Source organism: Arachis hypogaea, chromosome 3, assembly GCF_003086295.3.
Source record: "Arachis hypogaea cultivar Tifrunner chromosome 3, arahy.Tifrunner.gnm2.J5K5, whole genome shotgun sequence".
Taxonomy (NCBI): domain Eukaryota; kingdom Viridiplantae; phylum Streptophyta; class Magnoliopsida; order Fabales; family Fabaceae; genus Arachis; species Arachis hypogaea.
The window spans coordinates 124785558-124809085 of record NC_092038.1 but is presented as its reverse complement, the minus strand read 5'-3'; the positions used below and the strand labels follow the sequence as shown (position 1 = coordinate 124809085).

General features: G+C 34.9%; 2 protein-coding genes across 3 annotated transcripts; both read right to left on the bottom strand.

Moving 5' to 3' along the window:
- Window positions 1–17525: 17525 nt before the first annotated feature.
- LOC112791279 (beta-amyrin 28-monooxygenase) lies at window positions 17526–19887 on the bottom strand. Its single transcript, XM_025834049.3, has 4 exons — window positions 19260–19887; window positions 18422–18877; window positions 18138–18325; window positions 17526–17971 (listed from the first exon to the last, which is right to left on the bottom strand). The coding sequence occupies exons 1-4, from the start codon at window positions 19759–19761 to the stop codon at window positions 17651–17653; spliced, it is 1467 nt and encodes a 488-aa protein (XP_025689834.1). The 5' UTR covers window positions 19762–19887; the 3' UTR covers window positions 17526–17650.
- Window positions 19888–20077: 190 nt separating this feature from the next.
- On the bottom strand, window positions 20078–22786 carry LOC112791280 (beta-amyrin 28-monooxygenase). 2 transcript variants are annotated; one of them, XM_025834050.3, is made up of 4 exons: window positions 22046–22786; window positions 20896–21351; window positions 20607–20794; window positions 20078–20519 (listed from the first exon to the last, which is right to left on the bottom strand). In XM_025834050.3, the coding sequence occupies exons 1-4, from the start codon at window positions 22524–22526 to the stop codon at window positions 20223–20225; spliced, it is 1422 nt and encodes a 473-aa protein (XP_025689835.1). In that variant the 5' UTR covers window positions 22527–22786; the 3' UTR covers window positions 20078–20222. The 2 variants fall into 2 exon arrangements, with proteins under 2 accessions (XP_025689835.1, XP_025689836.1); XM_025834051.3 differs by having other exon boundaries at window positions 20621–20794; window positions 22046–22774.
- Window positions 22787–23528: the final 742 nt, after the last annotated feature.

Sequence of the window (23528 nt, the reverse complement as noted above, 5' to 3'; positions counted from 1 at the left end):
CAAAAGTAGTTTTTTCAGTGGTGATGTTTGTTGTGATAAATATCATATGGATGTTCATTTAATATGGGGTTTAATTTTTTATGGTAAAAATGTTATGTTATTAAGAGAAATTATATTTAATGAAAGTAGAAAATAAGGATTTTATATATGTATAAATAGGAGTACGATCTTATATAATTTACACAACAATAATAAAGTATTTTTCTTTTTGTTTTTATCTATTATGATAATATATAAATACTCTTTTTTCTCTTTTATACATTACTATATGTATTTTATATATATATATGAATTATTTATGTTATATTAAGATATTAATTGTGGTGAATATTAATATTAAATTTATCTATTTATATCTCTTTATTTTTATTTTTCTTTCTTATTTATTTTACAATACGTTATCAGCACGAGATTCTGATCAAAATTTAGGAAGACTCAGATAATAAATTTTCATTATGTGAAAGTTTTTTCATCTTGAATTAATATTTTTTATATATCTAAAAACAACTACTTATCATGAATACTAGATGTCAAAATACATCTTAATTCAATGGATCTTGTAGATACCATTAAAGTTGAAAATAATGCATCCCAAAAGGATAAAGGCAAAGCCATGATCTTTCTTCGACGTAATATTGACGAAGGATTGAAGAACGAATATCTCACACTAAAAGATCATGTAGATCTGTCGAAAAACCTTGAAAAAATGTATAATCATCAAAAGACAGTGATACTTCCTCAAGTCCGATATGAATGGACGCACTTACGTCTTCAAGATTTTAAATTCATAAATAAATACAATTCAACAATGTTCCGAATTACCTCACAAATTATGTGGATAAAAGATAACTAATAATAACATGTTAAAGAAAACTTTTTCGACATTCCATACCTCGAATGTGCTCCTGCAGCAGCAATATCGAGAAAAAGAATTTAAAAAATATTTTGAGCTAATTTATTGCCTTCTTATTGCTGAACGTAACAATGAATTACTTTTAAAAAATCATGAAGCGCACCTAGTTAGCGCCGTCCCATTTTTGAAGTAAATACGGGTAAATCATTACCCTAGAAAAGGTAAATGGCAAAGTTTTGGTAACAAGAAAAATTATGGAAGGAAAAAAAATTATGTTCACAAAAAGGGATCTCACCAAAAGTGGGATGAAGAAAGAAATAATGGGTAAAATACATCAGCAGAGGATAAATATTTCAGTTGTGGTGGAAATGGTCATTGGTTGCATATCTGTCGTACCCCGAGGTACCTAGTTGATATTTATCAAGTATCCTTGAAAAATGATGACAAAGAAAAAGAGACAAATTTTGTTTTAAAGGATGTTGTAAATTACATAACTCATTATGAAGTATCTGATTTCTTTGAGAATCTTGAAGAAAATAATGGTCATTTAATCAATAATAAAAAAATTAATATGTGGATTTATTAAGTACTCATGTAAATAAATAATGTAAGAAACTTCTTGTTAATTTTTATTTTCTATGAATTTGAATTTCAAGTATAATGCATATAAATAATGTTTAATAAAATATTAATGTTTATGTTTATAAATTTCAAAATTACTATAATGCTTTTCAAAAAAATAATTTCAATTAGGAATATAATTTTAATGCGCATATACTTTTACTCATTTTATTGTTATTATTTGTCTTTGAAAAAAATGGCATGAATATATAATGAAGATATTTGCGTTGCGAATAGTGCAAGTTCGCATACTATTCTCAAAAGTAATATATATTTTACTCATTTTGTGCCAAAAGAAGAATATGTTAATACTATTATTGGCTCAAACAATATGATAGAAGGCTCTGGAAGAGCTATAATTTTATTTTTCAGAAGAGCAAAATTCATAATAAATAATACACTATTATCTACTAAGTCTCTAAGAAACTTGTTAAGTTTTAAAGATATTCGCCGAAATCGATATCATATTGAAACAATGAATGAGAAAAATCATGAGTACTTATATATCACAACTCATGATTCAAATAAAAGGGTTATATTATAAAAGTTACCCTCACTTTTATATGGGTTATATTATACTAAAATTAGTGCAATTGAATCACATGCTATTGTAAACCAGAAGTTTATTAACCTAAATGAATTTATAATTTGGCATGACCAATTGGGTCATCCAAAAACAACTATGATGCAAAAAATTATTGAAAATTCCTATTGATATTCATTAAAAAACTAAAAGATTCTTAAATTTAGTGAATTTTGTTGTGCTGCATGTTCTCAAAGAAAGCTAATTTTAAGGTCATCACTAGTAAAGATTGGATTTGAGTCCCCTGAATTTCTAGAAAGGATTTAAGGTGATATATGTCAATTGGATTTGAGTCCCCTGAATTTCTAAAAAGGATTTAAGGTGATATATGTCGACCTATTTTTGCACCATGTGGATCTTTTAGATATTTTATAGTTCTAATAGACGCATCTTCAAGATGGTACATGTGTACTTATTGTCTTCTCGCAACCTGGCATTTGTGAGAGCTCAAATTTTTCAATTAGAAGCACAGTTTTTAGAAAATCCAATAAAAATTATTCGTCTTGATAATGCTAGTGAATTTACTTCCCATGCCTTTGATTCTTATTGTATGGCTAATGGAATAAGCATTGAACATCCAGTAGCTCATGTTCACACACAAAATAGGTTAGCAGAATTACTTATTAAATGCCTCCAATTAATCACTAGACCCTTACTTATAAGAATAAATCTCTCAACCTTGACTTAGGGACATGCTATTTTATATGCCGCAACACTTATTTGTTTGAGGCCAACAACTTACCATCAGTTATCTCCTATGCAATTAGCCTTTGGCCAGCAGACAAATATTTTTCATTTAAGAATATTCAGGTGTGCGATATATGTTCCCATTGCACCACTTTCTCGGACCAAAATGGGACCCCAAATAAAATTAGGGATATATGTTAGATATGATTCTCCATCTATAGGAGGCATCTTGAGATACAAATTAGAGATATATTTAAAGCCTAATTTTCATATTGTCATTTTGATGAATCAAAATTTTCAACATTAAGGGGAGAGAATAAACTTCCTGAAACAGAACTTAATTGGAATGCATCATCCTTAATGCATTTAGATCTTCGATCAGGAAAATGTGAACTAGAAGTTCAAAAGAGTATACATTTGTAAAAAATAGCAAATGAATTGCTTGATGCATTTTCTGTACGAAAAGGATAACTAAATCCTATATAGCAGCTAAAAATGCTCCAATTCGAATTGATATTCCAGTAGGACAAATGGCCAATGAAACAAATTCATGTCAGAAGCGTGGTAGGCCTGTTGGTTCCAAAGACAAAAATTCTCAAAAAAGAAAAGAGGTAAATACTATTCCTGCTGAAAAAGATAAAAACATAGTAAAGACACTTGCAGTTGTCTAAAAATCTGATATAGTTTTAACACCAGAAGACGTTCAGGTACCTAAAAATTGTGAAAATGACGAGATCTCGATAAATTATATTTTTACAGAAGAAAAATGGGACTGAAATAAGACAATTTTCAATAAAATATTTGCGTATAATGTAGCATTAAATATCATGCATGAAAGTAACGATCTTAATCCAAGAACAGTCGAAGAATGTCGCAAAAGAATGATTGGCCAAAATGGGAGGAAACTATGAAGGCTGAGTTATACTACTTGCAAAACATGAAGTCTTTGGAGTGGATACAGATGGGCATTTGTGAGAAAACAAAATGAGAAAAATGAAGTTGTACGCTACAGAGCTCAAGTTGTGGTACAAAATTCTGATATAGATGGGCATAGAACTCTTGAACCATTAAGATTCCGACTTGTTGAATGGGGTTGGTGAGAACTTCCCAACCTTTTCTTTGGATCTCATGTCGGATCTCCGGATACTCATTCCTTTTGAGCATGAAAGGGACCTATGGGATCACCTTCTTCTTAGCAATAACTTCATAGAAGTGGTCTTGATAGACCTTTGAGATGAATCTCTCCATCTCCCATGACTCGGAGGTGGAAGCTTTTGCTTTCCCTTTACTCTTTCTAGAGGTTTCTCTGGCCTTAGGTGCCATAAATAGTTATAGAAAAACAAAAAGCAATGCTTTTACCACACCAAACTTAAAAGGTTTGCTCATCCTTGAGGAAAATAAGAAAGAAAGAAGGAGAAGAAGAAGAAAATAGAGGAGATAGAGGGAGAGAGTGAATTCGGCCAAGGGAGTATAAGGTGTTTGTGATGTGTGAAAATGAAGGAGGGATGAGGGGTTGATATAGGAGTGGGAGGAGGGTTAGGTTCGTGTAATTGGGGTTGGGTGTGGAAGGGAAAGGATTTTGAATTTTGGAAGTAGGTGGGGGTTTTGGAGAAGAGATATGGAGGTGATTGGTGAAGGGTATTCGGGGTAGAGAGATGGAGGTGATTGGTGAAGGGTATTTGGGAAAGAGTGTCATGAAAAGGTGTGAGAGAGAGAGAGAATGAGTTGAGGTTGGTGGGGATCCTGTGGGGTCCACAGATCCTGAGGGGTCAAGGACTTTTCATCCCTGCTCTATTTAGGCGTACAAAACACCCTTAGAGTGCAATTCTTGCGTTAAACGCCAGGTTGCTGCCTATTTTTGGCGTTTAATGACAACTTTTCTTCCCTTTCTAGAATTTAACGCCAAGTTACTGCTTGTTTCTGGCGTTTAACGCCAGCCTGTTGCCCTGTTCTGGCGTTAAATGCCAGTTTGGTGCCCATTTCTGGCGTTAAACACCCAGAATGGTGCCAGACTGAGCATTTAACGCCTATTCTGCTACTCTTATTGGCGTTTAAACGCCAGTGAGCTCATCCTCCAGGGTGTGCTGTTTTTAATGTTATTTTTTATTTAGCTTTAATTTTTTTTGCAGTTGTTTTTGTGACTCCACATGATCATCAACCTAAAGAAAACATAAGATAATAATGGAAAATGGAAATTTAACATAGATAAATAAAAATTGGGTTACCTCCCAATAAGCGCTTCTTTAATGTCAATAGCTTGACAGTGGGCTCGCATGGAGCTTCACAGATAATCAGGGCATGGTTGTGACCTCTCAACACCAAACTTAGAGTTTGGTTGTGGCCTCTCAACACCAAACTTAGAGTTTGGTTGTGGCCTCCCAACACCAAATTTAGAGTTTAAATGTGGGGGCTTTGTTTGACTCTATATTGAGAGAAGCTTTTCATGCTTCTTTTTCATGTGTACAGAAGGAGAACCTTGAGTCTTGAATACAAGGTAGTCTCCATTCAATTGAAGGACCAACTCTCCTCTGTCAACATCAATCACAGCTTTTGCTGTGGCTAGGAAAGGTCTGCCAAAGATGATGGATTCATCCTCATCCTTTCCAGTGGCTAGGATTATAAAATCAGCAAGGATGTAAAGGCCTTCAACCTTTACTAGCACGTCCTCTACTAGTCCATAAGCTTGTTTCATTGATTTGTCTGCCATCTCTAGTGAGATTCTTGCAGCTTGTACCTCAAAAATTTCTAGTTTCTCTATTACAGAGAGTGGCATGAGGTTAATACCTGACCCTAGGTCACACAGAGCCTTCTCAAAGGTCATGGTGCCTATGGTACAGGGTATTAAGAATTTACCAGGATCCTATTTCTTTTGAGGTAAAATTTGCTGAACCTAGGTATTCAGTTCATTAATGAGCAATGGAGGTTTATCCTCCCAAGTCTCATTACCAAATAGTTTGGTATTCAGCTTCATGATTGCTCTTAGATACTGGGCAACTTGCCCTTCAGTAATGTCTTCATCTTCTTCAGAAGATGAATAGTCATCAGAGCTCATGAATGGTAAAAGGAAGTTCAATGGAATCTCTATGGTCTTTGTATGAGCCTCAGATTCCTTTGGTTCCTCATTGGGGTACTCCTTAATGGCCAGTGGACGTTCCCTGAGGTCTTCCTCACTGGGAATCACTGCCTTTTCACTCTCTCCAGGTTCGGCCATGTTGGTCACGGTTATGGCCTTGCACTCTCTTTTGGAATTCTATTCTGTATTGCTTGGGAGAGTGCTAGGAGGAGTTTCAGTAACTCTTTTACTCAACTGACCCACTTGTGCCTCTAAGTTTTTGATGGAGGACCTTGTTTCATTCATGAAACTGAAAGTGGCCTTAGATAGATCAGAGACTATATTTGCTAAGCTAGATGGATTCTGCTCAGAATTCTCTGACTGTTGCTGAGAGAATGATGGAAAAAGCTTGCCATTGCTAAACCTGTTTCTTTCACCATTATTATGGTTAAAGCCTTGTTGAGGCTTTTGTGGACCTTTCCATGAGAAATTTGGATGATTTCTCCATGAGGGATTATAGCTATTTTCATAGACTTCACCCATGTAATTCACCTCTGCCATTGCAGGGTTCTCAGGATCATAAGCTTCTTCTTCAGAAGATGCTTCTTTAGTACTGTTGGATGCATTTTGCAATCCATTCAGACTTTGAGAAATCATATTGACTTGATGAGTCAACATTTTATTCTAAGCCTGGCATTTAGAGTATCAATTTCAAGAACTCCCTTCTTCTGAGGCGTCCCATTATTCATAGGATTCCTCTCAGAGGTGTACATGAATTGGTTATTTGTAACCATTTCAATGAGTTCCTGAGCTTCTGCAGGTGTTTTCTTCAGGTGAATAGATCCACCTGCAGAATGGTTCAATGACATCTTAGACAATTCAGACAGACCATCATAGAATATATCCAGGATGGTCTATTCTGAGAGCATATCAGAAGGACACTTTTTGGTCAGTTGCTTGTATCTTTCCCAAGCTTCATAGAGGGATTCACCTTCTTTCTGCCTGAAGGTTTGAACATCCACTCTAAGCTTGCTCAGCTTTTGAGGAGGAAAGAATTTGGCTAAGAAAGTCGTGACCAGCTTATCCCAAGAGTTCAGGCTATCTCTAGGTTGAGAGTCCAACCATATTCTAACTCTGTCTCTTACAGCAAAAGGGAAAAGCATAAGCTTGTAGACCTCGGGATCAACTCTATTGGTCTTAACAGTATCACATATCTGCAAGAATTCAGTTAAGAACTGAAAAGAATCTTCTGATGGAAGTCCATAAAACTTGCAATTCTGTTGCATCAGAGAAATTAATTGAGGCTTAAGCTCAAAATTGTTTGCTCCAATGGCAGGGATTGAGATGCTTCTTCCATGGAAGTTGGAAGTTGGTGTAGTAAAATCACCAAGCACCTTCCTTGCATTGTTATTGTTGTTGGGTTCGGCCATTACTTCTTTTTCGAGATTCTCTGTAATGTTTTTTCTGGATTGTTGTGTTTTAGCTTCTCTTAGCTTCTTCTTCAGAGTCCTTTCAGGTTTAGGGTCATCTTCAACAAGAATGTCATTGTCCTTGCTCCTACTCATATGAAAAAGAAGAGAACAGAAAAGAAGAGGAATCCTCTATGTCACAGTATAGAAATTCCTTTATGTGAGTAGAAGAGAAGAAGAATAGAAGGAGGAAAAATTCGAACACAGAGAGAGAAGAAAAGAGGGTTCGAATTATGAGTAGAAGAGAAGTGTTAGTAGATAAATAAAATAATTAGAGAGAAATTCGAAAATTATTTTGAAAAATGGGTTAGCAATTTTCGAAAAAGTTAGAAGAGATAAAAATTAGAATTTAAATCAATTAGTTAATTAAAAAGATTTTTGAAAAAGATGTTAATGGTTTTTGAAAATTAGAGAGAAAGTGGTTAGGTGGTTTTGAAAAAGATAAGAAATAATAAATTTGAAAAGATAAGAAGTTAGAAAGAGATTTTGAAATTAAGATTTGAAAAAGATATGATTTGAAAAAGATATGTTTGAAAAGATATGATTGAAGAAAATTTGATTTTTAAAAAGATATGATTGAAAAGATATGGTTAAAAAAAAGATTTGATTTTTTTTTAAAATTGATCACTTAACTAATCAAGAAATTAAAAAATATGATTCTAAAATTTAAACTTTGAATCTTTCTTAACAAGAAAGTAACAAACTTGAAATTTTTGAATCAAAACATTAATTGTTAGTATTAATTTCAAAAAATATGAGGTAAAAATAGGAAAAAGATTTTGAAAAAGATTTTTGAAAAACAAAGGAAAAAAATAAAAAAGATTTGCTTTTAAAAATGATTTTGAAAAGATAAATTTTTGAAATTGAAATCTTGACTTGACTAACAAGAAACAACTTATTTTAAAAATTTTTGACTGAGTCAACCCAAAGATTTCGAAATTTATGAGTGAAATAAGGAAAAGATATTTTTTATTTTTTTGAATTTAATGGGAAAAGAGAAAAATCACAAAATGACTCAACACATAAAAATTTTGGATTAAAACAAATGATGCATGCAAGAACACTATGAATGTCAAAATGAACACCAAGAACACTTTGAAAATCATGATGAACATCAAGAACTTATTTTTGAAAAATTTTCAAGAAAAGAAAAATATACAAGACACCAAACTTAGAGATTTTTCATGTTTAGAAACTATGAATTCAAAAATACATATGAAAAACAACAAAAGATACAAAATAATAAAATATGAAGATCAAACAAGGAGACTCATCAAGAACAACTTGAAGATCATGAAGAATGCAATGCATGAATTTTCGAAATTTTTTTTAGAAAAATTAAAACATGCAATTGACACCAAACTTAAAAATTAATACTAGACTTAAACAAGAAATACAAAATATTTTTTTGGTTTTTATGATTTTATTAATTTTTTTTGTATTATTTTTTTTCAAACAAATTTTTGGAAAAACGAAAAAGAAGAAAAATTTTTGAAAGATTTCTGAAACTTTTTGAAAATAGAACAAGAAGAAAATTACCTAATCTAAGCAATAAGATGAACCGTTAGTTGTTCAAACTCGAACAATCCCCGGCAACGGCGCCAAAAACTTGGTGTACGAAATTGTTATCCCTTGGCATGGCTCCAAAAACTTGGTGCACAATACCATGATTCACACATTTCTTCACAACTTCGCACAGCTGACCAGCAAGTGCACTGGGTCGTCCAAGTAATACCTTACGTGAGTAAGGGTCGATCCCATGGAGATTGTCAGCTTGAAGCAAGCTATGGTCATCTTATAAATCTCAGTCAGGCGGATTCAAATAGTTATGGAGTTTTGATAATTAAAAGATAGATAAACATAAAATAAATATAGAGATACTTATGTAATTTATTGGTGGGAATTTCAGATAAGCGTATGGAGATGCGTTATTCCTTCTGAATCTCTGCTTTCCTACTGCCTTCATTCAATTCATACTCCTTTCCATGGCAAGCTGTATGTTTGGGGATCACCGTTGTCAGTGGCTACCTCCCATCCTCTCAGTAAAAATGGTCCTCTACGGTTTCTGTACGGCTAATCAACTGTCGGATTTCTTGTCTCGGATGAATAATACCAGGCACAGTTACCGCATCGCTAATCAGCTATTGGTTCTCATTCGTGTTGGAATAGGATCCAGTGATCCTTTTGCGTCTGCCACTACGCCCAACAGTCATGAGTTTAAAGCTCGTCACAGTCATCCCTTCCCAGATCCTACTCGGAATACCACAGACAAGGTTTAGACTTTCCGGATCTCAGGAATGCTGCCAATTGTTTCTAGCCTATACTACGAAGGTTCTAATCTCAGATTCAGATGCCCCATTGTCAGAGGGGAAATGATGTGAATCATTGATTAGAGACCCAAGAGATATGCATTCAAGCTTGTTTTCATGTAAAACAGAAGTGTTTATCAGGCACGCGTTCATAAGTGAGAATGGTGATGAATGTCACTTGATTATCACAGTCATCATGTTCTTGTGTGCGAATGAATATCTTGGAATAAGAATAAGTTTGAATTGAATAGAAGAATAATAGTACTTTGCATTAATACTCGAGGAACAGCAGAGCTCCACACCTTAATCTATGGTGTGTAAAAACTCCACCGTTGAAAATACATAAGTGATGAAGGTCCAGGCATGGCCAAATGGCCAGCCCCCATAAAAGTCTAAGATAGCATAAAACTGATCAAAGATAATCTAAGGATAATCCAAAGATGTCGAATACAATAGTAAATAGTCCTATTTATACTAAACTAGTTACTAGGGTTTACAGAGATAAGTAAATGATGCAGAAATCAACTTCCGGGGCCCACTTGGTGTGTGCTTGGGCTGAGCATTGAAGATTTCATGTGTAGAAACTTTTCTTGGAGTTAAACGTCAGTTTTGGTGCCAGTTTGGGCGTTTAACGCCAGCTTGTAACTCAGTTTTGGCGTTTAACGCCAGAATAGGGCAGGAAGTTGGCATTTGAACGCCAGTTTTTGTCGTCAAAACTCGAGCAAAGTATAGACTATTATATATTTCTGAAAAGTCATGGATGTCTACTTTCCAAGGCATTTGAGATCACGCCAATTGGGCTTCTATAGCTCCAAAAAATCCATTTCGAGTGTAGGAAGGTTAGAATTCAATAGCATCTGCAGTCCTTTTTCAGCCTCTGAATCAGATTTTTGCTCAAGTCCCTCAATTTCAGCCAGAAAATATCTGAAATCATAGAAAAATACACAAACTCATAGTAAAGTCCAGAAATGTGAATTTTACATAAAAACTAATAATTATATACTAAAAACTAACGAAATCATACTAAAAACTACCTAAAAATAATGCCAAAAAGCGTATAAATTATCCGCTCATCACCGAGCTTAGTTCTGATTGAGCTTTGTGAGATCTCTAGTGGTATCATAGCTTCAGAGCCATATACAAGTCTGAAAGGTGTTTCCTTGGTTGATGACTGTGGCATTGTGTTGTAACCCGAGAGGACTTCAGGTATTAATTCGGCCCAGAGGCCTTTAACGTCATCTAGTTTCTTTTTTAGTGCATGAAAGATGACCTTATTTGCTGATTCTGCTAGTCCGTTTGTCTAAGGATGTTCAACGGAGGCAAAATGTTGCCTGATTTTAGGGTTCTGGAAAAAAGTTTGAAAATTCTGATCGGAAAACTGGCGACCATTGTTAGTAATGATATGGTTGGGGATGCCAAAACGGCAAATAATATTTTTCCAAATGAAAGAAGTTATTTGTTGGGATGTAATCTTAGCCGAAGGTTGGGCCTCAACCCATTTCGAGAAATAATCAATTGCAACGATTAGAAACTTTACCTGACCTGGTGCTGTAGGGAATGGACCGAGTATATCCAGCCCCATTGGTTGAAAGGCCAGGTAATGTCGGAATGATGCATATCCTCTGCAGGAATATGTATGATGGCGGCGTGTTTCTGGCAATCGTTACATGTCAGAACTTTGTTTTGGCTAGCATGTTTTAAAGTCAGCCAAAAGAAACCGGCGCGGAGTATTTTTGAGGCTAAGCTCCAAGCTCCTGTGTGTGTTCCGCAAATTTCTTCATGTGCTTCGGACAATGCTATTTCGGCTTTAGCTTTGCTAAGGCATTTTAGAAATTGGCGAGTATACCCGCGTCTGTACAAGGTTTCGTTGAGTAATGTGAAAAAGGTTGCTTGTCGTCGGAATCTATTTATATTCTCGATGTCATCCGGTATGTGCCCTGTTTGTAAGTATTCTATAAAATCGGTTTTCCAATCACTTTCCTGTGTAAGACTTAGCACATCTGTTAGAGTAACACTTGGGGATGTTATAATGGATTGATGTAATATAGAAAAAGCCGATTGGGTACTGCCGAGTTTAGATAAAATGTCGGCCCTTTGGTTTTGTTCCCGTGGTATGTGGTGTATTTCAAATTTTGAAAACTTTGAAATTAGATCCTTTACTAACAGTAGATATTTAGATAGAAGAGGATCTCTTACTTGGAAAAGGTCGTTTACCTGTTGAACAACCAACAGTGAGTCACAGTATACCTTTATAGTAGATATATGGAGGTCCAAACAAAGTCAGAGTCCTGCGACGAGGGCTTCATATTCCAATTGATTGTTGCTGGCTTTAAAAGATAAGTGTAAGGAATGCTCAAGAATGAAACCATCATCGGCCTCCAGTCGTATTCCGGCACCACATCCTTCTTTATTGGATGAGCCGTCTATGTATAAGCTCCATTATTTTGTGTGGTCTTCTTCTGAGAGTATTGTAAGTTCTGCAATAAAATTGGCTAAAAATTGTGACTTAATCGACCCTCTTGACTGGTACCTGATGTCGAACTCGGACAGTTCGATTGACCACTTTATAAGTCTCCCAGCAATGTCTGGCTTGTGTAACACCTGTCGTAATGGGTGATCTGTTTTGACATTGATGACATGACTCTAGAAATAAGGTCGGAGTCTTCTTGTTGAAAATAATAATGCTAAAGCCAGCTTCTCTATTCTCGGATAATTAAGCTCGGCGTGATGGAGTGTTTTGCTGAGAAGTATACTGGATACTGAGTTTTGTTCCTTTCTGTAACAAGAGCAAAGCTTATCGCCCAATCAGTAACTGATAAATATAGTAATAAATCTTCTCCTTGAAAGGGTTTTTGTAAAATCGGCGGTTGTTAGAGAGTTATTTTTAGTGTGGTAAAAGCTCTTTCACAATCCTCAGTCCATTGAAATCGGTTTTTCTTTTTTATTGTTTGGAAAAAAGGAATAGATTTTGAAGCTAAACATGGTACAAATCTTGATAGTGCCGCAAGTCTTTCTGTGAGGCGTTGTACTTCTTTTACTGTTTTAGGGCTCGTCATATCCACAACTGCTCGGTATTTGTCGGGGTTTGCCTCAATGCCCCTGCTTGTTAGTAAAAACCCCCGGAACTTACCACCTTGTACCACGAAGGCGCATTTTTCTGGGTTCAGACGCATGTTGTAGGTGCGTATTTGGCCGAATATCTATGTTAAGTCGTTAATATGGTTTCCGCCGATCTTTGTCTTGGCGACCATGTCATCTACATAGACCTCTATATTTTTGCCGATCTGTTTGGCAAAAACTTTATCCATAAGACGCTGGTAAGTTGCTCCTGCATTCTTTAGTCCAAAGGGCATAACCTTATAACAGTAGTTACCGAAGTCAGTAATAAATTCTGGTTTACTTTGGTCAGAGGGGTGCATAAGGATTTGGTTGTACTCCGAATAGGCATCCATGAAACTTAAAGTAGCATAACCAGAAGCGTTATCTACCAGAGAGTCTATGGATGGTAAAGGATAAGAATCCTTTGGGCATGCTTTATTTAAGTCAATGAAATCGATGCACATGCGCCACTTACCGTTTTGTTTCTTTACCATAACCACATTGGCTAGCCAGGTGGTGAATCTGATTTCTTTGATGAATTCTGCATTAATCAGCTTTTGAGTTTCTTCTAATGATGCTTTTCTTTTTTCATCGCCGAGTTTTCTTTTCTTTTGCTGGACAGGTCATGCAGATGGGTTTATAGCTAATTTATGGCTGATGATCTGTGGGTCGATGCCGGGCATATCGGAAGGTGTCCATGCAAATAAGTCGACTTGTTCTTGCAGGAAGGTGGTGATGGCTTTTAGTTCCTCTGTACTTACTGATGTACCTACAAAGGTAAATTTGTTAGGATCATTGTTAAAATATACTCTCTGTAAGTCATCGGAGGGCGTAGGTCGTTCTTGGAAGTCGGCTCTTGGATCTAGGTTGGCTATTGCCGAGCTTTTGTTAGTAAGGTCGACATTGTTCACTTGTTAGTTTGGATGATTTTGGAAATTCATGCCGATGTTGTAACATTGTCGTGCCTCTTTATGATCTCCATGAATGGTGACAACATGGTCGTTCTGCAGGGGAAACTTAACACACAGGTGAATTGTAGACACAATTATGCCGAACTTGTTTAAGAAAGGTCGGCCAAGTATAAGATTATATGGACTAAAGCAGTCTACTACTAAATATTGAATATCAGTGGTTTTTGAAAGAGGATGCTCACCCACACTGACCCCAATATTGGAACTCGTTCACCCGAAAAACCGACAAGATCTCCCCCTATTGACTGGAGGATGTTGTTGCTAAGCTTCATTTTTTGGAATGTCGAGTAGAACAGGACGTCGGCACTGCTCCTAGGATCTAGAAGTACCTTCTTGACCAAAAGGTCTCCCAACTGAAGAGTGATGACCACGGGATCATCCAGGTTCTGTATGGTAGAATTGAAGTCGGCTTGCGTAAATGTGACTTGTGGGAGTTGTGTTATGGCTTCAGCTTCGCTATTTGGGCCATCTAACGAGCATATTGCTCAGAATGATCTTTTTCTTGCCGAGCTTGAGGATCTTCCACTGGCGTATCCTCCTGAAATACAATTAATTATTCCTCGAGGTTTTTCATATGATGTTACCTTTTCCTTGCCTCGGTGCGGTTGTTCGGGTAAATCATTGGTTGTAGACGTCGTGGGACGTTTTTGGATGTGACCTCCAATATATTTGTCAAGGTGCCCTTGTCGAGCCAGCCGCTCCAGAAGGTCTTTGGCCACCACACAGTCGTTAGTAGTGTGGCCGTGCTTTTGATGGAATGCACAATATTTGGATTTATCCGTGTTCTTGGTATCCTGATAGGTACCAGCCTTTCTCAGTGGTTTAATCAATTTTGAATTCAGGATTTCTTTGATTGCGTGGAGGTGGACTTCGGGGTGAAGGTCTGGTATGCTTATGGCGACCTTCGTGAAACGAGTCATGTAATCCTTCAGACTTTCATTTTGTCCTTGCTTGATTGTATTCAGATAATCCGAGTCATGCAAATAAATTGCAGATCCAGCGAAGTGTTCTTCAAATTGTTTGGCCAGTTGGTGAAATCGTGAAATGGAACCTGCAGGCAAAGCACACAACCAATCAACTGCAGGACTGTCTAAATAATTCGGAAAACAATGGCATAAAATAGTATCTGATGCACCGTTAACGATCATTATTGATCGGAATTTTTTGAGAAATTTCTTGGGGTCTCCGAGCCCATCGTAAGGTGTGAGGGTCAGCGGGAGGGTGAATCTTTTTGGTAGCTGGAAGTTCATCACTTCTGGCGTGAAGGGTCCTACGAGTTCGTCGGACTCTTTGTTTCCATCCTCAGGCTGGGCTTCCTCAGCTCGAATGGTTTCCGAGATGTGTGAGGGTTCGAAATGATGCTCATTATCTTCTATGTGTTGGTGATTATTATTGTTATTTTCTATCCGAGCATGGTTCAGTTCAGCGATTTGAGCAGCCATTATTTGATTCTCGTCGGCCATCTGTTGATTGGCTTGCTGTAGCTCGGTTACCATCCGCATAAGTTCGGACATGGAAAGGGGTGGTACGTCAGCCATGGGTATAAGCGAAGGTAATGGGACCAAAAGAAAGAACCGGTTTCTCGGCCCCACGGTGGGTGCCAATTGATCTTGCTTGTGGAATAGGTCGGCTTCAACTATCTGGTAATGGCCGATTTATGTCCTCGAAGGCTGAACGTCGTACACCTGAGTCCGAGCTTTTCCTTTTCGTCATAGCGTGAAAGCACGAGTGATGAAGGGAGGGAGGAGTGCACCTGCAAAGGCACTCCAAAGCTTAAGGCAGTATATTGCCTTATTTGAACTTAGTGAAGACAAATACTTTACCTTGCTTTATATGATGAATTCTTCGTCCGTTACATTCTCGGTATTAATCGTCGGTTTCTGAAATGATTGATATTGTAACCGACCTGATTATGCCGCTTGAATGTCGGTTATGATAGGAGTAGTAATCTGACTGAGTTATGGCTCATGATAGGCCGAGGCTTATAACGGGTGACAGTTATAGTTCTCAGCGATAACGACTATAATACCGAGTTATAGCTCGTATTAAAGGCGGCCATATCAAAGTTCAATCAAATTGATCCAAATCTAATAAAAATCACTTTCATTACACGTAGCAGCGTGTGTATACACTGCTTCACTAATGCAAATATCTTCGTCGCGTTCTTTCGTCTTTTTCATGTGCCTCCTTTTTCTTCTTCGCATTCCTCATTTTTCTTCTTTTCATCGTGATTCTTTTATTACTGTTGTTGTTGCTACATTTTTTCTTTTTTTTTTCTTCCTAGTAATTTTGTAACATTTGATTTTTTTTTGTAAATTTTATTCTTTTTAAGAGAATGAAACAAGAAGAATTATGAAAAAATAAAATAAGAGGAAGAAAATGAAAAAGAAGAAGCGGAAGAAAAATAATTTTGAATTATGCAAAACTTATTAGAATAAAAATACACCAAAATTTCTTAATTTTTATACCCAAATTTTGCTACAAATGCACAAAGAATATAGGTTCATCTCATTCCTAATAATTTTATAGCATTATGTGTATCTTCTTTTTCTTTGTTTGATTTTTTTATTTTTATTCTGGTTAATAAAGTAAAACAAGAAGAAACTTGAGAAGGTAAAACAAGAAAGAAAAGATGAATAATAAAAAAGGAAGATGAAGATGATGAAAAAGAAGAAGCAGCAGCAAAAGATGAGGAGGAAGAAGAGGAAGAGTTTTGAATTATGCAGAACATATCAGAATAAAAATATACTGAAATTTCTTAACAATAACAAATAAATTTCTTAGTTTTTACACCAAAATTTTGCTACAAATGCACAAAAATATTTTCTTTAATGCTTTCTTTTTTTTATTTCTTTCTTTCTTTTAGTTGAATGAACGTAAGTTCATTCTCTTCCTAGTAATTTTGCAATATTATATGATTTTTTTTTGTTTTTATTCTTATTAATAGAGTAAAATAAGAAGAAACTTGAGAAGGTAAAACAAGAAGGAAAAGATGAATAAGAAAAAAAAGATGATGATGAAAAAGAACAAGAAGAAAAAATAACACAAGATGAGGAGGAGGAAGAGAAAAATTTTTGAATTATGTAGAACTTATTAGAATACAAATACACCAAAATTTCTTAATAATAATACATAAATTTCTTAGTTTTTACACCGAAATTTTGCTACAAAAGTACAAAAATATCTTTTTTAATGCTGCATTTTTTTCTTCTTCTTTTTTTCTTTATTTATTTATTTCTTTTTTCTGTTATACATATAAGAAGAAGAAGACGACGATGATGATGATAATAATGATGATGGAGGAGGAGCAGGAGAAGGAAGAAAAGAAAGGAGGAGATCAAAGAAATTCAAATGAAAAAAGAAAGAGGAGAAGGAGATGGAAGTGGTGGTAGTGACGACGACGATAATGAAAGAAAAAGATTAGAAAAAAAAGAAGAGAAGAAGAAGACGACGATGAAGAGAACACAGAGAATGAAGAGACCACAGAGAATAAAGAGAATGCAGTTATATATATTCGCACCTTAAGTAAAAAATTTGTTAGAAGTAGTAGAGCATGAAAGTGAATTAGATTATAGCAACTTGGTTGAATTTAGTTGGTTAAATAACTTAAATGTTAAACTTTATTGTAATATTAATTAATTTTTAAAAATTATATTTATATTTTAAATTTTAAATATTAAATCCTAAATTTTTAGAAATTTTGAAATTAACAAAATAATTTTATAATAAAAAGTATTAATTAATAATGAAATATTAAAAATTGATTCTTTATAATTATTTTATTTTAATATTATAAGCATCTTACCCTTCTGAATCGAAGAGTTTTCTTCTTCATCCGAATATAGTTCAGTAACTTAAAAGTATTGAATCTCTCGACCGTCTCCATAAGCATACATAAGCAATTATAATTATATGAACAACGAACAATGATTACATTATCCAATTAATCAAAGTTCTCTTGAAATTTGAAAACATGACAAACTTAGAAGAAAGCTTATAAAATTGACTATAGCCTCTGATTTGAATCAATAATAGTATGAGGGTGAAGCCGAATTGGAAGTCCATTGACTGGCTCAAGCAAGGAATCATACTTAAACTTCTCATCAGAATTCACCAAATCCCATTTGAACCATTTCACAATGTGATGCATGAACACAAGTATCTCTATCCTTGCAAACTCTAGTCCCAGACACATTCTAGGCCCTCCTCCAAATGGAACATATGAATAGGCCGTAGGACCTTCTCCCTCAAATCTTGATGCATCAAAAGCTTCCGGATTCGGAAAATAAGCCGGATCCATGTGTGTCGAGCCAGGGAGCCAGCGCAACTGCCAATAAGAACCATGTACAATTCAAAACTTAAATAAAACACTTGTTGAGAGTCGTTAAATAATTTGACAAGTTTGACTAAATTATTTATATAACGGTTCACACTAAGTTAACTACACCTGAGTTTCTATCTTACAACAGACAAATGAAGGGTTTGGAACATACCTTCCAGCCCTTGGGAATGGTATAGCCAGCATAGTTAAAATCCTTTATTGCTACTCTGTAAGTACCCGCAACAGGTGGTAACAGCCTCATGACTTCAGATGCAACATTCCAAGAATACTTCATTTTCTGAATATCCTCCCATTGCAACAACTCCCCTGCCTCTTTCTGTCTGCTTATTTCGACTTGTTCTGTCATGATGACAAGACTTTGATATCAGTGTGCTTGGTTAGAATGTAAGAACAAGTTGGAAAATTGAAAACATGTTGAAGGATGTTGTTGCAAACCTTTCAAAACTTGTTCATAAACTTGAGGCATGGCCCCAAGATACTTCATGATAGATGATAAAGCCGACCGAGAAGTGTCGTGGCCAGCGAAAAGAAGCAGTAGCATGTTGTCACTAATCTCCGTTTCAGTCATGAATCTTCCATTGGAATCAGGTGTGACAAGCAAATGCGAAAGAAGGTCTTGTGTAGGTGACACATTCTTTTCTTGCAATTCAAGTTTCCTTTTCAATATCATCATCTTCACTTCTGTGGTTATTTCGTCTGCGGCTTTCATCGATCGACGAAATTTCGTTCCAGGCAGGTTGATTGGGAAGCCAAGCAAGCCTTTCAGGAAGTCATCAAGTTTTGATGAAAATTCTGATACATGAATTGGATCTTCAATGCTTAGGAACAAGCAACAAGCCAAGGAATATGTGTATAGCTGCACTGTGGAATAGATAATCACCTGCTCTTTTCCTTCAACATTTGAAAATAGTAGAAAGGGTAAAATTATTTAGAATTGAGAGAAAAAAAAAGAAAAAGAAAAGTTGCTACCTTCTGCATAAGAAGCTTTTGTGCCTATCTGATAGTGCTAACCAAAGAAAAAAAAGCAACCTTATTATGCAGTGGTCAATTCATACTTTCTATTCTTGGCTAAGGTTTTCTTGATCATCGAATTATAAATTTAAGGATAAATTCGGTGAAATTTATCCCAAGTTTAATAAGCAAAATATTGATTAATCTATTGTGTATGAACTAATACAACTGTAAAGATTCGGCAGCAGCGAGTTAGTACTTGTTTGAATAAAATGGAAAAGGAACTCCTTACTTAGCAAACACAAATACATACATTCCTTACCTTGCCAATGAGTTTTGATATGGTTTTGAGCAATGATATCCATTTTTGGCAAGTAATTTCTGAGCACTTCAGCACTAAGAAAGCTCAATAGCAACCTTCTAGTCATCTTTGCTTCTTCACCAACCTTACTAATAAGAGATGTTCTTAACAGCTTCCTTATGGAGCTTGGCCACCACACTTGCACAATCTTATTCTCATTGCTGAACAGGAACTTGTTCCCGGCCGGGCCGCAGAACACTGCCATAGGATCTCCAAGAAATGAAGTTTTGAACACCCTGCAATCATGTTTCTCCATTCTATCTTTTATGAACCTTACCACGGTTCCACCCCGAGCCGCGAGCATGAACTCGAAGGTTTCTCCAACAATAGGCCATCCTAAGTTTCCAGGAGGAAGATTCACGCTTGGATCCTTTCTCAGTTTCACAAGTTTTGAGATGAAATGAAGACAAAGGACAAAGAGTGCCAAAATTGTTGGCAAGGCTAGAAACTTGGCCACTTCCATTTTAGTAGTAGCTTTATGTTCTAAACTCTATGAATCTTGTTATTTGAGCATCCAAATTCCATAAACAGATGTATGTGTGAATGATCTAACTCATCATGTTATGGTTGAGACTTGAGAGGTTAGTGTCACACTCACAAACTTTTGACTTCATTTAATATTAATCTTAATTGCAAGTGATGGCAACATGAGCGTCATTCCATCCAACTATGATAATTTAATATTCTTTTTTTTTTTTGGGGGAATTATACCGAGCATAAACCCACTATGATAGTATAAACAACCTAACTGATAACAATTTAATAACATAGTAAACCACTTTTGGCACGCAAATGGCTCAATCTCCAAAATAATCATTTTTTAAAAGGAGCAAATGACATTATAACCCTTTAAACACTACCAAAATCAAATCTATATCATAATGTTATACAAATTTCAAAAGAAAGCTTCTAATAATGTATTAATCAATGGTGAGGATGAAGCAGAACCGGAAGTCCATTTACAGGTTCAAGCATGGGATCATACTTGAACTTCTCATTAGGATTAACCAAATCCCATTTGAACTGTTTCACAATATGATGCATGAACACAAGTATCTCTAGCCTTGCAAACTCTAGCCCCAAACACATTCTAGGCCCTCCACCAAACGGAACATACGAATACGGCGCAGGGCCTGCCCCTTCAAACCTCGACGCGTCAAAAGCCTCGGGATTCGTGAAGAGCCTGGGATCCACGTGTGAAGAGCAGGTTGTCCAATGCAACTGGCAAAACAAAAAATACCATTAATACATACTTTAAAATCTTGATAAGTGTGTTAAATATATAACCATTCATATTAGCGGACATACCTTCCAGCCCTTACCAATGGTATAGTCAGCATAGCTAAAATCCTTTAAGGCTTCTCTGTAAGCACCGGTGACCGGTGGCGATAGTCTCAAGACTTCAGATGCAACATTCCAAGAATACTTCATTTTCTGAACATCCTCCCATTGCAGGGATTCCCCTTCCCCTTTTGCTCTGCTAATTTCAACTTGTTCTGCAAGTCACAGTTACAACAAACTCCATCATCATTCATTCTGATCCAAATTATCATAGGCAAAATTATCCGAACCTGGACTTAAGGATTTCATTGCGAACCTGCCAAAACCTTGTTATAAACATGAGGAAGCTGCGCCAGGTACCTCATGAGAGATGACAGAGTGGATCTAGAAGTATCGTGGCCGGCGAAAAGGAGGAGGAGTATGTTATCCATGATCTCGATTTCAGTTAGGAACCTTCCATTGGAGTCGGGTGTTGCAAGCAAATGTGAGAGAATGTCTTGGCTTGGTGACGCTCTTTTCTCTTCCAAATCCACTTTTCTTTGCTTTATGATCTTTTTTATCTCTTCCCTTATTTCGTTGGCAGCTTTCATTGCTTGGTGAAATCTTGTTCCGGGCAAGTTGATGGTGAAGCCAACCAAGCCTTTTAAGAATCGGTGAAATCTCGACGAAAACTTTGAATCGTGGAGAGGATCTTCAATGCTCAGAAACAAGGAACAGGCCAAAGCATAAGTGTATTTCTGCACAGTAGAATGAACAACCACCTGTTCCTTTCCTATATATTAAAAAAGAAGGTGAATGCTACAGTGGTTAAAGAGTGGTGTTTATTTACTTAAAAAAAAAATAAAAATTAATATTTAATTTAAAAGATATAAAAATAAATTATTTAAAAAAAATAAAACTTACAAAAAGGTAAGTTAAGCAAAAATTAGATAACAATTAATAGGCACAATAGAATTGGTCATTAAAAAATAGTTCATTGTATTAGCTATTCGAATGGAATATACATAGAAATATAAAATATGTTTCGAAAATAAATTAAACAATATATATATATATATATTTATATACAATATATAATAAATGATTTTATAGTTAATTTTTCATGTGTTCCTATAATTTTTGTAGTTTAATTAGAGTAAAAAAATATTACAAGTTTTTAAGTTTGAAAAAATATAGGTAGACAATGAAAATATTAAACAATATAAACAATAGATATATTGAATGTTCATTTTATTAGGTCTACGAATGGTTATTCTAATATTAAAATTTAGTTGTGTAATTTGAAAATATAGTATGTTTTTATTTAATTGGTGGTTATTCATATTGTTCAAAAAAATCATGGTTAGCTAGGATAACCCTTTAAGTTTTACAATTTAACGTGTATTAATAAAATTAAAATTTATTGCAATACGTAACCAAAAACAAAGTCCTAATTAAGTACCATTCTCAAGTGAGTAATTTCTTACCTTGCCAATGAGTGTTAATGTGGATTTGAGCAATGGTATCCATTTTAGGCACGAAATTTCTGAGAATTTCAGGATTGAGAAAGGTCAAGAGCAACCTTCTTGTCATCTTTGCTTCATCGCCGACCTTATTAACCAAAGAAGACCTTAACAGCTTCTTTATAGAGCTTGGCCACCATACTTGCACATTCTTGTTCTCATTGCTAAACAAGAACTTGTTCCCCGCCGTGCCGCAAAACACTGCCATAGGATCTCCAAGAAACGAAGTCTTGAACACCCTTGAATCATACCTCTCCATTCTCTCTTGTATGAACCTCACCAGGGTTCCCTCACGAGCCGCGCTGATAAACTTGAAGGTTTCTCCAACAATTGGCCATCCTGAGCTTCCTGGAGGCCCATTCCGAATCTTCCTTCTCATGAAATGAAGATAGAGGAGGAGGAGTGCTAAAAGTGCTGGCATGGCTAGAAGCTTGGCCAACTCCATAAGCTATAATTGATAGTTCCAAGTTCTAAGAATCAAGAAAAGTTTGGTTCAGGATAGATGAAAGTATGTGGATAGGTGTATATAAAGCGCTTTAATCTTTGATCATGACGTTAATCCTTAATGTAATTATTGGTGACAAGATAAGAGATAAATTTGGTATAATAGCTTCACCATTTTTGGCAATGTAAGCAACGTTAGAAAGCACTTGGACACAAGAGTCAATTTATTATAGGACAAATTTTAAAATTTTATAAGAGACACACTATAATATTTTTAAATAGATTTTAATAAAATTTTAAATAATAATATATTATTTTTTAAATTTGTTTTAAAAATATATATTATAAAAAATTGAATACATTATAATAATATTTGGTCACCAAAAATTTATAATGATATTTAAATATATTTAAATGTATTTATTTTTTTAATAATTAAAAAAATAAAGTATAATTTTTTATTATTAATTTTATAAATAAAATTAAAAATAAATATAAAAAAAGAATAATAAAATGTTAAAAATTATATTTTATACTTTTAATTTTTTTAATAATTAAAAATTTTTTTATAATAATAAATAAAAATAAAAAATATTAAGAGATCAATAATTTTTATAATTTATAATTATTAAATATTTATTAATAATATTTTTAATAATATAAAATTTTATCTAATAACATAAAATTATTCACCTTTTTCATAAATTATATACCGATCAAAATTTAATGAAATTGTTGCCCATAAACTTTTTCTATAAGGAACAGAAGGCCATGGAAATGGATTACTAAGTGGAAATACGTGCATACATTTACAAAATTGAAGTCAATTATTACGGTATCTCTTGTCTTTGTTTGGTGGGACTTCAGGTTAACATAGCATTTTTGCAGGATGCCATTGGTTCCTTTACTGTGATCATAGTCTAAGTAAATTCTCTTAATTTTTTTAATTATTAAATAAAATATAATTTTTTTATTATTTAATATTTTTTATGTATTTTTTATT

What these genes read in the sequence shown, in the direction of transcription:
- LOC112791279 (XM_025834049.3), bottom strand. Translation starts at nt 19,761, where the DNA reads ATGGAAGTGGCCAAGTTTCTAGCCTTGCCAACAATTTTGGCACTCTTT. An exon ending in TATCAAAACTCATTGGCAAG is followed by an intron (nt 18,878 to 19,259) that starts GTAAGGAATGTA and finishes CAAATGTTGAAG; the next exon opens with GAAAAGAGCAGGTGATTATC. An exon ending in CCATTCCCAAGGGCTGGAAG is followed by an intron (nt 17,972 to 18,137) that starts GTATGTTCCAAA and finishes TCTTATTGGCAG; the next exon opens with TTGCGCTGGCTCCCTGGCTC.
- LOC112791280 (XM_025834050.3), bottom strand. Translation starts at nt 22,526, where the DNA reads ATGGAGTTGGCCAAGCTTCTAGCCATGCCAGCACTTTTAGCACTCCTC. An exon ending in CATTAACACTCATTGGCAAG is followed by an intron (nt 21,352 to 22,045) that starts GTAAGAAATTAC and finishes TTTAATATATAG; the next exon opens with GAAAGGAACAGGTGGTTGTT. An exon ending in TTATAACAAGGTTTTGGCAG is followed by an intron (nt 20,795 to 20,895) that starts GTTCGCAATGAA and finishes TGTGACTTGCAG; the next exon opens with AACAAGTTGAAATTAGCAGA.